This window comes from Bos indicus x Bos taurus, chromosome 2, assembly GCF_003369695.1.
Source record: "Bos indicus x Bos taurus breed Angus x Brahman F1 hybrid chromosome 2, Bos_hybrid_MaternalHap_v2.0, whole genome shotgun sequence".
In the NCBI taxonomy this organism is placed as follows: Eukaryota; Metazoa; Chordata; class Mammalia; order Artiodactyla; family Bovidae; genus Bos; species Bos indicus x Bos taurus.
The window spans coordinates 5,555,477-5,571,546 of NC_040077.1; the positions used below are offsets into that span (position 1 = coordinate 5,555,477).

Here is a 16,070-nt window from a genome sequence, read left to right on the forward strand (position 1 = left end):
AAGAACTCAGCATTTGTTTACAACGTTTCATCCTCATAGTTTGCACTATCTAAATACTAATGGGGTTACAAATCTAAATACTGTGCTCAAAAGTTACTTGGGTTCCTGCATTCCCACCCATCTCCCTCAAATCTGGTTATATTATTCATTTGGAATACATTTGTTCCTATTTGTTACCATTGCAGAGTTCTTCCTCATTCTAGTTGATTTTATTGTCATTATTTTTTTTAGTGTGTACAACATTAAAAGGGTACAATATTAAAGGCCCCAAAGTCAAAACTACACAAAGATGTTCTCAGAGAAGTGTCCCTCCATCTCATCCCTCTGACCCTTTCCCATTGGATACATGCAGGGAATCAGTTTTGTTATCTTTCCTGTGTTTCTTTTTGCAAAAGAAGCAGTGAGGCATATTTATAGATCATACTTAAAGCCATGAGGCTAAGCAGTGAGTTTAGATAGAGAAAAGGAAAGGATCAGTGGCTGAGACTGGGTCAGTTTGCTATTAAGACATCGGGGTTGAAGGGGGGGATGTGCAGCAGAGGAGACAGAGAAGGAAGAGCAGGTTGAGGAGGAACGCCGGGAGCCCAGGAAGTGCCAGAGGGAGGAGCGGGGGAGGGCCCAGCCGCGCCGGACTCTGAGGACGGGTCAGACAGGATGACAGGGAATGCACTGACCGTTTGGTTTAGCAACATGGAGGTCGCTGGTGACCTTGTCAGGGGCAGCCTGTTGGGAACGAAAGCCTGACTGAAGTTCTAAAGACAGAAATAGGGGAGAGGAACTGGAGAATGCAGAAGAATTTTATTGCAGTGGGAAGCGAGGAAAAGGGTGATAGCTGGAGGGTAAAAGGAAGTCAGTAGAAGGTTTTCGTGTGTGTGTGTGTTTTTTTTTATGAGAAAAATACTGTCATGTCTGTAAGCTGATGGGAATAGTCTAGAAAAGTGAGAAGAAGTTCTGGTGGGATGTCCTTGAGCAGCTGAGTGGGTCGGATCCAGGGCACAGGTTGGGAGCTTATCTTTAGAATGGAGCATGTCAGTCTCCTTGTGGTGGAAATTTCCTCCGAAATACACAAGCTGGAAGCAGAGCATGTGCCTGCAGGTGCTGACAGGTGGGGAGATATGGGGTTAGGAGCCCGTCCAGGTTCTCTTCAATCTCTTCCGTTCTCTGTGAAGATGGAAGAATCCTCAGCCAACAGTGAGGAGGGGAGGAGTTATTGGGGTGTTGAGGACGGAGAAGCTGTGAGGTCAGGGTTGAAGAGAAGGGAAGAGTGACTGGACAGGAATGGGTGGTGTGATGGCAGGCAGCCCTCTGGTCCCACTTCAGGTTCCCACACACGGATTTGAAGAGAGCACTGCTGGTTTTTCCAGCACAATGGTGCAAATGCAGAAGTGGGAAAGGTGGAGGGTTGAATTTTGTGAGTGAGTGTGACAGAGCACGAGGGGTACAGACGAGGATTCATGGAGGGAATGTTTCGTGATGATCGATCATGGAACTCAGTGGGCAAAAAAGGGGCTGAGGCCACCCAGGGTGCGGAGGAGGGGAGAGACGCTTGATCAGTGCTGGGGTCCATGCTTGCTGGCGGCCGGGAGTCAGCGGGGCACGCTGGAAAGACAGGTGGTGGTTGTCTAGTGGGGTGCATTTGATGTAGCCTGTATTTGGGGCTGCAGTTTGGGACTGACAGGATCTAGCCTGTGGCCGCGAGAGTGATTACCTGAGGTGTGTGGAGAAGAGGAGCTGTAAGAGGGGAGAAGTTCGGAGAACCAAGAGGCCAGGATGTTGGAAGGACAGGATGTGTGTATTGTGTGAATTTAGTCCCAGAGACGTATAACAGGAAGTAGTATTTGGAGAGCAACGGTGAGCCAGGAGCTGAAGTCCCAAGAGGTTTGAGGTGTAGGTGGACAGATTGTGGGTGGTACCACCTGATGCCTGAGATTCAGGGCTGCTGCTCTCACTCCCCTTCTCAGGCTCGCCCTCTCCTTGGACAAGGAAGAAAGAGAGGGATAAAGGCAGCAGCAGAGTGTCGTTTAATGGTCCCTGGGCTGTTGGCCTCTGCTCAGCGTTCTAGATGGCGCTTTGCTGCGGGAGTTGAGTAGGACCTGGGGTTGGGTCCCTCTTCAAAGGACATGGTGACAGAAGCCTGAATCACATGCTCAGCTGGTCCGGAAGACAGAAATGTTTTTTTTCTCAGTCACAGTGGAAACAGTAGAGAGAGAGAGCCTCTTCTCATGAGGTTTATAACCCAGTAGTTGCTGCCTGTTATTTTCTCTCATCTTTTTTCGTGTGGCCTTTGGTCACAGTAAGCTGCTGGAAGAAGGCGTTAAATCAGCCACAACTCGGGAAGAAGCATCCACTCTCAGAAGTGTCTGTGGTCCCATATGTGTTGGCTACACCAGAAATCCAGGTCCATCCCTGGGATCAGAACGTGACCAAGTACTCTGAGTGTTCTTTACTCACCCAGTTCTGGGTTCTCTTTATTCCTTTGCTCATAATTTTGAGAAGCTGTTAAGAAGTTTTAACTTTTCTGTTTGTAAATTTGTTGATTCTTGTTTCATAGGTGAAAATTAACAGTTCAGACCTGTTCAGTGTTGTATATATCACAGAAAGGTATAATTGCCAGTATCCAGAAACCATTCTATCCATCATCAGATGTATGATTCATAACTTTTGGACACCAGAGGAGTCTAATGATATAACCATCACCATCCATCCATACGGACAGACTGTGTGTTTCTCTGTGAAGCCAGCCAGGAAGATCTTTATCTATACGATAAGTGTGAAACAAAACAGTAAGTCTGTTTTTATTATACGTGACTTTCTGGTTCAGCTTTTCTGGAGTGACATTTCAGTAAGCTGCCTGTCTTTCACTGACTGCATTGACACAGAATCCTTGTTTGTCGTGTTTCTGTGTTTGTTTGTTTGTTTTTTTGCTCCAGTTGTGGATTTCAAGCTCGTCTTTGTGTTTGTGGTGGGCATCTTCCTCTTCTTTTACGCAAAGACCTTGAGTCGGTAAGTATTCATTTTTACTTTCTTAATTTTGTGAGTCAAAAAGGGTAGAACAGGAGGATTCCCTGCTGGTCCAGTGGTTAGGACTCTGGGCTTCCACTGCCAAGGGCCCGGGCTCAGTCCCTGGTCAGAGAACTGAGATGACATAAGCCACAGGGCATAGCCGGCAAGGGAAAAAAAAGAGTAGGACACTTTTGACCTTGTGCTAAATGTTTCCATACTAGTTGTAGTTCTTGCTTTAGGTTTTGCCAACAACAGGTCTCAAGATAGTTTTGAAAAGGTTTTTAAAACCAGTGAGAGTTATTTGTATAACGTGGCGTGTTCCGGTTACACCGTGTTTTCACACGCATTATTTTGTATCATGTATCAGCATACGTTATTTTAACTGATTTGTTTCTCTTAACAACTGTGTGAGCTCTGGATGCTGATTCTCATTTTATGGATGAGAAAACCAGCATCCATCATCACAAGACTAGCCTTGCCAGGGCTGAGATTCACACTCAGGTTTTCTGATGCCGTGCCTCTCTCTCTTACATTTGTACCACCTCCTGGATTTGTGACTCTGATACAGAAGGTTGGATTTAATGTATTATCCTGATGCTTTCTTTCTTATAACTTCTTTTTGGAAAAATTTCTTTTCAGTAATATTTTACTTCTTGACTTGCTATTCTGAACATTGTTTATTTTTGAGCTTTTCATTAGAGCTTCACAGTGTGTATTTAATGTCCTCCATGGTCTTAATTAACTATATGTTGCTTGCATAACCTAAAGAGTAAAGCTTGGACTCAGAGGAGCTGGGCTGCAAGCCTGAATCCTTCCAACTGGCAGATACTGACTGGAGGAAGGTCTTTAACTTCTTGGTGCCTGGGTTTCCTCCCACATAAAACTGAGACATGGATAGCTATTGCACATGGAGTAGGAAATGGCACCCCACTCTAGTATTCTTGCCTGGAAAATCCTGGCAGGCTACAGTCCATGGGATCACAAAAGAGTTGGACATGACTGAGCAGTTGAGCATACACGTAGCTCCTATACAGGGCTATTGTGAATGCATGTAAAGCTCTCAGACAAGTGCCTGCCACATGATAGGTGCTCCAGTAATTACTGTTGGACCAGATTCTGAACACAGGAGATAACTCAGACGTTCTGTTCTGAGTCAGTGGCAAGCTATTTACCATAAATTTCAAGTAGAGATTTCACTTTTTAAGAGTATAGGATATAATTACAGCTGGCATCTTAGTTTTTCCTCTTAGTATTCTTTATTGCATCTGTCAAATTCCACGTTTCTAATACCGAAAGTGTGACTTGGCATTTAAATGACTTTTTTCTGCTTGTCTTGACAGAAGCCCTGTTTTCTTTTACTCTTCGGGGACTGTGCTAGGTGTTCTAATGACATTAGTCTTTGTCCTGTTGCTGGTGAAAAAGTTCATTCCTAAGGTAGGTATATCAGGTACAGATGAATTAAAAAATGGAAATCATTATCTTATAAACATGAAAAATTGATTAAAGTTAATTCATGTTTATTATGACAGTTCCTAATTTCTACATTGTATAAACTGGCTTAAATTGTGTCTTTTCTTAAGAGATTCTATTTTCATTTGTTACAATGTATAGGTTTCAGAATTACATTTTGGCCATACTTTTTTTGAGACCCTTTTATTTTCTAGATAGTGCAACGTTCTTATGAGTGATGGGGACTCATCCTATGCTGAATGAAAATTTCTCTTGTCATAGTTGAGGAATGTCATGATGCTGAACCATCAGGGCCTTGAATAACAGTGTTGCAACACCTGGGGATTTCTTCATCATTATTAGTTCCCCCAAAACATCTTCCATAAAAGAATGGCCTGCACTTAGTTGAGGATACATATGTATTAGTTCTCGATGCTAATGTTGGGTTTACTCTGATGAAAGCCTATAACACCAGCATTATTTTGAGATAAATTTATTTAGAACAATGTTTCTCCAACTGTAACGTACATGCAAGTCACCTGGAGTCCTGTTGAAGTGCAGTCTCTGACTCAGGAGTCTGCTGTGGGCCTGAGAATCTTAGTTGCCACTAGATTCCTAATGACACTGAAGCTCCTGGTGCACGGACCATACCTTTAGTGAGACTTGAGAAGAGTGTCTTGTCTTGACTTCAGTGTAGTTTGATATACAGATTTCAAATACAAAGGGTTTTATTTGTTTACTTCTACTTTTATGAGCGTGAATGAACCAAAAACCATGTGATTTATTTTCTTCCGCACACAGTATAGCACCTTTTGGGCTCTAATGCTTGGTTGTTGGTTTGCTTCAGTTTATATTCTGGGGCAACTGATGGAAGAGCTGAAGAGACTGTGGTATGAAGGCAGAATATGTGTATTAGGTAGGTAAAGATTTGAAAAATACAGTCTGTTATTGGTAAAGCTGAAAAGTACAGCCAGGGGCCCTTTCTTGACATACGCTCCAGCATTCAGATTTTCATTTTGAACTAAGGAGAAGAACTGTTAAAAATAATATTTTATTCCCACAGTTGGTGGTTTCAGTTCATTAGATATCATTTTAGACTATTTCTCTTTGACATTCTTCTTAGTTTTCTACTCTGATGATCAAAAGAGCAGAACAGCACTTGCCCTTTTTGACTGCACATGCTTTTAAATTGCAGTTAATAACCACCTCTGAATTGTAATGAAAAAATTGCTCTAAAATGCAACTCTTTATTTCTTTTTCTTAATGTATTTGTTACAAAAGGTAAGAAATTGTAAATGACCAATGAAAACTTGACTTTTAGAGACAGACTTGTTATTGTCATTTAAAAGAACAAAAATATCAACTTTTTAGAGTGTTTTAATTGGGAAATAACAGAGAATGGGAGAATCCATTTTCTCCTAACCTCTTAGTCCTGAATTTCTCATATAAGTACTCCCACCCAAAGCAAAAGCAATCGATTTTTGTTTCCCTTGAAGCTTTTATGTTTTTAGTCCATTTTTCTTTTTATAGTAATGCATTTTCAAAGTAAATTACTGCTGCTATGGTGTGTTTCTTTAAATACTTGACTTAATACTTCTATAAGGCAAGAACATTTTCCTCTATAGTTCAATAACTAAATCTTTAAAAATTAATAGTTACCTAAGATTATCTGTTACCTAGGCCATGTTCAGCTTTCCTAAACATCCTTGATATTTGGTTTTATAAGGTAGGATATAGTCCAGAATCACATTTTGCATATATTGTGTCCCTTAAGTCTCGTTTAATCCATAACAGCTTTCTGGTTTGGGCTTTTTCCCCCCCATCTCAGTGATATGCTAAAGAGACCAAGTTAGTTGCCTTACAGCATGTTCCACTTTCTGGGTTTCTCTGATTATTCCTTTGTGGTTTAATTTAACTTGTTTCTCTCCTGTATCTTATATAAGCTGGAAATTGGGTCTTGAGACTTGCTTAGATACAAATGAAATGCTCACTGAATACCTGAGAGGTGATGTGCTCTCGACATTGGATCGCCACTTGTCCCTCTGTTCATAGCACAGAAGCTGAGCACCAGAATGCAAGGGTGATAGCTGATCCCGTCACTGTAAAATCACTTTGATTTAGTGATTAGAAAATTAAAAATGGGTTTTGTGGCAGACTATGATGTACACTAAGGCTTATTCCTGACCAAAGCAGCTGTGATAACATCTGTCCTCTATGACTCTGGGCCAGAAAAAAGGTACACTTATGTAGTAGTATTATACATCCTTCGGAGAAGGCAATGGCACCCCACTCCAGTACTCTTGCCTGGAAAATCCCGTGGACGGAGGAGCCTGGTAGGCTGCAGTCCATGGGGTCGCTAAGAGTAGGACACGACTGAGCGACTTCACTTTCACTCTTCACTTTCGTGCATTGGAGAAGGAAATGGCAACCCACTCCAGTGTTCTTGCCTGGAGAATCCCAGGAACAGGGCAGCCTGGTGGGCTGCCGTCTGTGGGGTCGCACAGAGTTGGACACGACTGAAGCAACTTAGCAGCAGTAGCAGCAGCATATATCCTTAAGTACTGCAGGGTCCACCTAGTATCTCACAGGGGAGGAATAACTAGCCCTAAATGCATTTTTCAGCTTCACTGGGGAAAGAAAAATGCAGGTGTTCTGATATGTTCTTAGCTCTAAGTCATGACTCCGCCAGGTTTTTCCCATAACTTTGCAGATCTGGCATTACGTTTTGTACATCTTTCTGCTCTTACAGGCTACATCTTGACAGTTGGCTGTGTCAGCTTTGCTGTTTGCTACAAGCACGGGCCCCTGGTGGAGGAGAGGAGCGTGGTGCTCCTGGCATGGCTGCTGCGGCTCCTGTCCCTGCTGCTGGTGTACATGGGGGTATCCGCGCCCCAGTTCGCCTGCACGGCCGCCCTGCTCCTCTTCCTGTCATCTGGGAGTCGGTGCTATCCACGGAGCGTGCTCGCCTGTGTCGGGAGGTATGTGGCCTCTTTTCTTTCCTCCATCATAAGTTTGATGTTTTGAGCTCTGGTTTTATTTATTCTTTGGGGGAATTTTTTGGACACGTCTTATTTGATATCACAATTCACTCCACTTCATCTGGAGATTTCAGATTTCCCTCTGAGAAGGGGGTAAGGTTAGAGAATGTAAGTGCCTGATCCAAACTCCATTGCTAGCCGTCGTTAGCCCCCGATTACCAGGTAATGACGGCTCACCCAGAATTCACTAAAATCCGTAACAAATTACTTGGGCGTGGCGTCACCTAACATTTTACATTTCCTTTCTTTTGCGCCCAAGGACTGCTTTGGGGCTACTTGTGCTTACAAGATACGAGGGAACAGAACTGAATAACAAATTGTTGAAAGTTACAATTTATATAGTCAGGACTTTCTTTTTTCTTAGGTTTTAAGATAAGGCTTAAATGTCCTTCAGCCATGGAGTCTGAGCACCTGTCCTGTGCCAGGTACACAGGTAAAGGAGTGGCCCCCACCCTGGAGGTGTGCTCGTGGAGACATAGGCGTATGGGTGCTAGAGCAAGTGTTCAGATAGGCCTGCCCATCTGAAGTACGCCTGCTTAGTCACTCGGTTGTGTCCAACTCTTTGTGATCCTATGGACTGTAGCCTGCCAGGCTTCTCTGTTCATGGGGATTCTCCAGGCAAGAATACTGGAGTGGGTCGCCATTTCCTCCTCCAGGGGATCTTCCTGACCCAGGAATTGAACCCAGGTCTCCTGTGACGCAGGCAGATTCTTTACCACTGAGCCATTGAGGAAACCCACCCAGAAAGTGTAGCATGTAGAAAAAGTTCAGGAAAGTTTCTGGAAAAGAGACTAATGGGCTGAATCCTAATGAATCAAAACAGCCAGATGAATAAATGTAGGAAAGGCCTTCCTGATAGGGAGAAAGCCCCATTTGCAGGCAAGTGAAGTGGATGTGGAGGCCTCTCAGGCAGTGCTGGAGAATCTAATCTGATCCTGTACATGGTGGAGGCACTGCCCTTTCTGCATGTCAGGCCATGCACTCTAACTGCTGCCCAGACAGGAGTTAGAAATCAAATGCTTGGGGCCCCAGAAGGTACCGAGTGAAGGATTCCTAGCAGAGGCAAGGCAGAAGTGAGACTGTACAAAGTTCTGCAACTGCCCCAGAGAAATGGGGTCAGTTACCACTCAGTTGGAGCTGATGATTGCCATTTGGGAATACGGGCCTTGCCAGATCACCTCGTTTTCTAGAAAAGCTGGGAACGTGGATTGAATGTCAAGTCTTACGATTTTTAAATGGTGGCAACTAAAGAAAGGCAATGCCAAAGAATGCTCAAACTACCACACAATTGCACTCATCTCACACGCTAGTAAGGTAATGCTCAAGATTCTCCAAGCCAGGCTTCAGCAATACGTGAACCGTGAACTTCCTGATGTTCAAGCTGGTTTTAGAAAAGGCAGATGAACCAGAGATCAAATCGCCAACATCCGCTAGATCATGAAAAAAGCAAGAGAGTTCCAGAAAAACATCTATTTCTGCTTTATCAACTATGCCAAAGCCTTTGACTGTGTGGATCGCAATAAACTGTGGAAAATTCTGAAAGAGATGGGAATACCAGACCACTCAACCTGCCTCTTGAGAAATCTGTATGCAGGTCAGGAAGCAACAGTTAGAACTGGACGTGGAACAACAGCCTGGTTCCAAATAGGAAAAGGAGTACGTCAAGGCTGTATATTATCACCCTGCTTATTTAACTTATATGCAGAGGACATCATGAGAAACGCTGGACTGGAAGAAACACAAGCTGGAATCAAGATTGCTGGGAGAAATATCAATAACCTCAGATATGCAGATGACACCACCATTATGGCAGAAAGTGAAGAGGAACTCAAAAGCCTCTTGATGAAAGTGAAAGTGGAGAGTGAAAAAGTTGGCTTAAAGCTCAACATTCAGAAAACAAAGATCATGGCATCTGGTCCCATCACTTCGTGGCAAATAGATGGCGAAACAGTGGAGACAGTGTCACTTTATTTTTCTGGGCTCCAAAATCACTGCAATTGGCGATTGCAGCCATGAAATTAAAAGACGCTTGCTCCTTGGAAGGAAAGTTATGACCAGCCTAGATAGTATATTCAAAAGCAGAAGCATTACTTTGCCAACAAAGGCCCGTCTGGTCAAAGCTGTGGTTTTTCCTGTGGTCATGTATGGATGTGAGAGTTGGACTGTGAAGAAGGCTGAGCGCCAAAGAATTGATGCTTTTGAACTGTGGTGTTGGAGAAGACTCTTGAGAGTCCCTTGGACTGCAAGGAGATCCAACCAGTCCATTCTGAAGGAGATCAGCCCTGGGATTTCTTTGGAAGGAATGATGCTGAATCTGAAACTTCAGTACTTTGGCCACCTCCTGCCAAGAGTTGACTCATTGGAAGGGACTCTGATGCTGGGAGGGATTGGGGGCAGGAGGAGAAGGGGATGACAGAGGATGAGATGGCTGGATGGCATCACTGACTCGATGGACGTGAGTCTCGGTGAACTCCGGGAGTTGGTGATGGACAGGGAGGCCTGGCGTGCTGCGATTCATGCGGTCCCAAAGAGTCAGACACGACTGAGTGACTGAACTGAACTGAACTAATATGAAAATAAAAACACAATCAACAAGCCAGAATCCAAGCAGAAGCCACAGTCACTCATTGGGCAGTGCGATGGGGCCCATCTGTCTTTGGGTGCAGAGGGTGGAGGTTAAGGGCAGGTATGGGGGCAGGAGACCAGTCATCAGACGTCACAGGGGTCCAGGCAAGAGGTGAGCAGGGCCTGGAGCAGGGCAGTGAGAGCAAGGCTAGAAGAGGGAGTTAGTGAATGTTTACGAGGTAAACTTGACTGTGAGGAGGAGACTCTGTGCCAGCTGATAGTTTATGTATCTGCTGATTCCACGGGGGGTGATGTCACAGGGTTAAAGAGGCACCAGAGGCAGGGCAGGGCCTCTCTGCAGAGGATGCTGGCAAGGCTGCTGCCAACTGCTTTCTCTCTGCCCTGTCTCAGAGGCAGACGCTGACTGGGGCTCTTGGAGATGCCTCTGCCAGGAGGGGACTGGCCACTGCACACCCTTTAGGCCTCTCGTCCCTTGTCTGGCTTGTGGCCTGAGGAACCCAGGAGAATTCCTTCCACTTTCCTTGTCAACATCCACTACCCTGCCAAGAGCCGAGTGTGTTCTCTTATCTGCACAGTGATCCTCTTATGCATTTGCTGTGCATTCTGTTTAACACAGACCTAATGATCAAAATGGACTGTAACTTCGTCAACTTTTCATATTGCTGGTGAGTGATTATGTGAAGGATTAGGAAATAAAATAGGAACTCATAGGGTAAACAATAAGCCAAAGAAATAATACTTTGATCGTACAGTACTTTCTAGTTTACAAAGAGCTGTTTGAATACATTTTGATAATATATGGTGTTACTATTTTGTCTCTGTCGAACACTTACTGTGCTAAGCATTTGACACAAAGTAATGGTTTTCATCTGTCCAGTGACCTCCTGAGGTAGACGGATGTTGCTTTCACTTTTCTTCCGTGTGAGCAAAGTGAGGCTCAGAACTGTGAAGGAGCTGCCCAGCTCACACAGTGGGTAAACCTCACAGCTCAAAGCATGCCCCTTCTTGTGCTCCAAGCCCGGGCGTTTTCCTCCATGGAGACCAGGCTAGGTGTTCAGTGCTCAGAATAGGAGGAGGAAATAATGTCAGTGGTTCCCTAATCCAGTTTATCAACCAGCAGACGAGCTGTAAAAGTTTACAGATGTTCAGGCCCCAAACCTCAAGGAAGCAAACATACGTTAAAACACCTCCTGGTGATTTTGTTGCTCATTTGTATTTGGGAATCTTTGGTTAAATTTTAAACCACCTAAAACATTTTTTTAAAACTCACTGATAAATATATGTGTTAAAACCTCTTCATCATTACCATTCCTTATGAGATTCTTCTAGGACTGTTTTGGTTGGAAAAAAGTTCCATTTGTGAGCCCTTCCATATGTAGCAAAAGAATAATGATTTTAATATTATGAATTACTGTGTGTACAGGACCCTTGTACTCGGGGGAAGTGTATTTACTTCCTCTGAGGTTAGTCAGTGTCTGCACCACTAGGTGGAGGCCATACCCCGCACATCTTCCCAGCTTCTCTGTTGAGACTCAGTGGCAAGTGATTCTGCTGGGTCTCCATAAAAGGTCATCTCAAAGGTTTGCTGCTGTTGGTGCCCAAGAAAATCAGCAGGGCAGGCAAAAAGAAGCCAGGTTTTTAATTGCCTGATTTGAAAGCACCGAGGAAGAAAAATACAATTATGTCTCTATCAGAAATTGATGCTCAGGACTTCTTGGTGATCCAGTTGGCTAAGGCTTTACACTTCCAATGCAGGAGGCCCAGGCTCAGTCCCTGGTTGGGGAACTAGATCCCACGTGCCACAACTAAGTCTGCATGCCACAGCTAAAGATCCCATGGGCCGCAGTGAAGATGCCTCAGCCCAAAAAAGAGAAAAAGGATCCTCGGTGCCTTAGGACATTATTTAAGCTGGTCCAGGAAGAGGGGGAGTGTGCAGTTAGGCCCAAATTACACGTTCTATAAACTTCAATTGGGATAACAAGAGAAATAAGTATAGTATGATATAGAGGAAGTTAAGAATTATTACTTTCTAAGACATGTATTTTTATAAATCTTAAGAGTTGAATTGAGCAACGAGATATGGCCAGGAATCTAGCAACCAAATGCTGCCTGTTTTAGGAAAATGAAGAAATGGTTTACATCAGAGAAGCCGGCGGTGAAGTTTCTTACTGAAGATGAGTACAGGGAACAAGCTGATGCCGCCACAACCTGCGCCCTGGAGGAGCTCCGCCAGGCCTGCCGCAGCCCCGGCTTCCCGTCCTGGCTGGCGGTCTCCAGGCTCCAGGAGCCGAAAAAGTAAGCCTTGCCCCGCTGCCCACACCACAGCTGGGTTGGCGTTACCCCGGAAATAACATGGCAGTTTGGACCAGGTACTTAAGGCTAGAAACACAGCTTCCCGGGTAACATGACATGGAAGCTATCGAGCTTCTTTTGCTTCAGTGCTCTGCATTGCACCGTAGAACTGCCAGGGTTGGAGTAAATGTTGATCTGATGTATTATATAGGGAAGGCCATAAAGACCACTCATAGGAGAAGGGAGACAGAATGGGATGCGTCATCTGCTTCTCATGCTTTAGGGCTGGAAACTCATTTATAAAGTTCACCAAGAAAGAAAGCTCTGCCCCAGCCTCTTTTCTTTACTGTTTTTCCTTCTTCATTGCTTTATCCAAACAGCAGCGCTCTCAAATTAAAAATCGAAGGGGGAAAGACACTAAAATAGTAAATAATACATTTAATAAGAGAGAAAAGGAATTAGAAAACTGGAGTGGGTCTGTTTCGCAGCACCTGGGCTTCCAAGTCTGCCTGCTTCCTGATCCTTTCCTGAACGTCTGGAGGAGCACACAGCCATTCCTGTTCTCACACCCACTGTGCAAATGCCATCCTGTACTGATGCAAAGCCAAATTTCATTAAGGGGGATAAGTAGCCAGGGAACATGTTATCTTCCAAATAAAGCTTTCTGTGATAACATTAACTTTATTTTTAAAACAAATACTAGGTTTGCAGACTTCGTTCTGGGAGGAAGCCACTTGTCGCCTGAAGAAGTGAGGCTCCATGAAGAACAGTATGGCCTTGGGGGTGCCTTCTTGGAAGAGCAGCTCTTTCACCTGAGGACTCCTGACAGTCTGCCTGCACAGTGACTTCATCCTGGACAAGGAAGTGGGCATGGGCGGGCGGGCAGAACTGTCCAAGGAACAGTGGCCAAAGCGCTCGCCACAGAGAAACATCAAACCATACCGGAAAGGAAAGCTAAACTTCATTGAAGATAACTGATCCTTCTTGGTCAGTTCTGTGTGTTGTCCTGTAGGCGGCCACTGAGATTGTGTGACGATTCCTTGAATGAAGACTCTCGTTAGGAACAAGGGAATCGTGTTGATCTTCAAAGGTCTAGTTAATGTGAATAAGTTCCTTGTCAACTCCAGGTCATTAAAGCCTCTCTTAAACCTCAGAAGCTGCAACAAAGTAGTGCACTGCTCTTCCTGCCTGTTATCAGTGTCAGGGCTGGAAGAGACCTGGGATATGCTGGACCAGTGTTTTCCAAAGTGTAGTCCACAGGATGCTGCAGTGTTAGCAGGTAAGCGATCCTGAGGTCAACCAGGATGGATGCTGCAGGACTTCTCGGAGCCTTCAGTAATGCTAATGCGTGTTGCGTGAACCTCCTGAAGAGGGGAAATGGTGTGTAGCAGTCTCTGACTTAATTTGAAAACAGAACCCTTCTTTATGAGATTAATATTCCTTGGACAGAATGTTTAGAAAATGCTGATGGTGAAGGAATGGAGACTTGGAAAGTTAAATAACTTATCCAAGACCACAGAGATTTTTAGAGGCAGCCCTGGGACTAGAACTCCAGCCCTACTGCTTCCTATGATTCAGGTAGAAGAGACTTTTAGAAGCAAGCTGAGGGGCCATCTCTCCACAGCCTTGGGTCTTACAGTATTGGTGACGTATTTTTTTACTTTTTAATAATACCCAAGTAACTGATACCTTCAGTAAAGAGAAACATTTCCTAAGGTTATATTTTAAAGTTTTGACAAGACTTTTATAGACATATTTAAGATTAGAAGTTAGAATTACTTTTCTAGATCTTTGTGTGTGCGTTGAAATTGTTGAACTACTTTTTGTATTTCTTTGTATGTTGAAATTTAACCTCAAGTTTACTGGCCTGTTTTTTAAAATTGCGTAATTATATATAACAATTTCCTACAAAACAGATTTGTGTTCTTCCTTATAGAGAACAGATCTTTCTTTTTCTTGATCCATGATGTTAATTCTGGAATGAAGTGAGAGACTGATGGTGAGCTTTGACCCTGAGGAAAAGAGGCCAAAACCTAGGTGTGAGGAAAGATCTGAATGTGGCACAGCAACCCAGGGGTTAAGATGTTGTTGAATTGATTCTTTTTAAGAATCAAACATGGACTCTTCTGCTATGGGGGGTGGCCTTGAGTAGCAGCATAAAGGACAAGACATCTCCCGTCTCTCGTCTGCATTGAGTAAAGGGGTTCTGCCCTCCTCAGGTGGTTGGCACGGGCTCTGTGCCTCATGCCACCGTGGGCGTGTAGCTGGGGAGCACAAGGGAACCTTCGTTGTGTTCCTGCTTCCACAGGCTGCCTCGTAAAAGCTCACCGTTGCTAGCAAATTGGACTGTTGGACACCAGCATATGTGGGTGAGAGGTAGTGTAGGTGGCCATGTTTAAATAATCGTATCATTCTATATTATTCTTTAAAGGTTTTACAACATATATCACAAAAATTGCTTTGTGAACTAGTTGTTTAGTTTGCCTGTAATACTTAGGGCTGAATTACAAGAGAGTGTCCATCTGACATTTAGGACAGTATTTGAATTCATGACTTTTTTTTTTTTAATCAAGAAATTTAAGAAATTCTAGATTTTAAGAGGTTTGGAATAGTTGATATCTAAACATGTGAAAGAGTTAAGACCCCCAGAATGGCATCAAGAAAAGACAAAGGATCTTATATTTTTTTGTATGTGATTATTACTCCAGAGTTTAGAGAAGTACAATGTTTAAATCACTTTTTTTTTGGTCCAACTGAAAGAAGGATCCTGTGCAAAAATAACATAATGGATGTAGAATTTTGAAGACTCCTGCAGTAAGACAGGTATTTTTAGCTGACCCTAAGAGCCAGATGCTTTCTGTATTTTTTTTATTTCCTCTTTTACATATTTTTAATATGTAATATTAAATATTAAAAATATTTTAAATAACTTATTGAGATATAATTTATATACACATCTATTTAGAGTGTACAGTTCATGATTCTTAATATATTCAGAGTTGTACAACCATTGCCATAATCAATTTTAGAACATTTCTGTCACTCTGAAAAAAACCACTGTGCCCGTCAGCAGTCACTCACTGCTTGGCCCCAGTCTTCTTTCCCGGAGCCACAGCACCTAGCAGTCTCCTCTCCACCTCTCTGTATGTGCATATTCTGAACATTTCATATCAGTGCATGCATGCTGCTCTGCAGCTTCAGTCAATAGCCTCATACAATTTGTAGCCTTTGGTTTCTGGCATTTTTCATTTAGTATAATATTTTTTTTTAACTTATTTATTTTTTAATTGAAGGATAATTGCTTTACGGAATTTTGTTGTTTTCTGTCAAACCTCAACATGAATCAGCCATAGGTATACATATATCCCCTCCCTTTTGAACCTCCCTCCCATCTGCCGCCCCATGCCTCCCCTCTAGGTTGGTACAGAGCCCCTGTTTGAGTTTCCTGAGCCATACAGCACATTCCCGTTGGCTATCTATTTGACATATGGTAATGTAAGTTTCCATGTTACTCTCTCCATACATCTCACCCTCTCCTCCCCTCTCCCCATGTCCGTAAGTATTCTCTGTGTCTGTTTCTCCATTGCTGCCCATTCTTCGGTACCATTTTTCTAGATTCCATATATATGCGTCAGAATACGATGTTTATCTAGCTCTTCCTGGCTTACCTCACTCTGTATAATAGGTTCTAGGTTCATCCAC

The 16,070-nt window shown here is 43.6% G+C and overlaps 1 protein-coding gene across 7 annotated transcripts in view; it reads left to right on the forward strand.

Annotated features, from left to right (window-relative positions):
* The window catches only part of NEMP2 (nuclear envelope integral membrane protein 2), a 35,589-nt gene that overhangs the window by 11,237 nt on the left and 8,282 nt on the right, over nt 1-16,070 (forward strand). For 6 of the 7 annotated variants that reach the window (XM_027555349.1, XM_027555323.1, XM_027555332.1 and 3 more), the window contains exons 3-9: nt 2,552-2,783; nt 2,931-3,003; nt 4,344-4,437; nt 5,254-5,368; nt 7,202-7,430; nt 12,195-12,371; nt 13,072-13,647. In XM_027555349.1, coding sequence (XP_027411150.1) covers nt 2,552-2,783; nt 2,931-3,003; nt 4,344-4,437; nt 5,254-5,368; nt 7,202-7,430; nt 12,195-12,371; nt 13,072-13,213 — 1,062 coding nt within the window. In that variant the 3' untranslated portion in view covers nt 13,214-13,647. Of the gene's footprint in view, nt 1-2,551; nt 2,784-2,930; nt 3,004-4,343; nt 4,438-5,253; nt 5,369-7,201; nt 7,431-12,194; nt 12,372-13,071; nt 15,295-16,070 lie in introns of those variants that run through there. The other variant, XM_027555341.1, reaches the window with a different exon arrangement.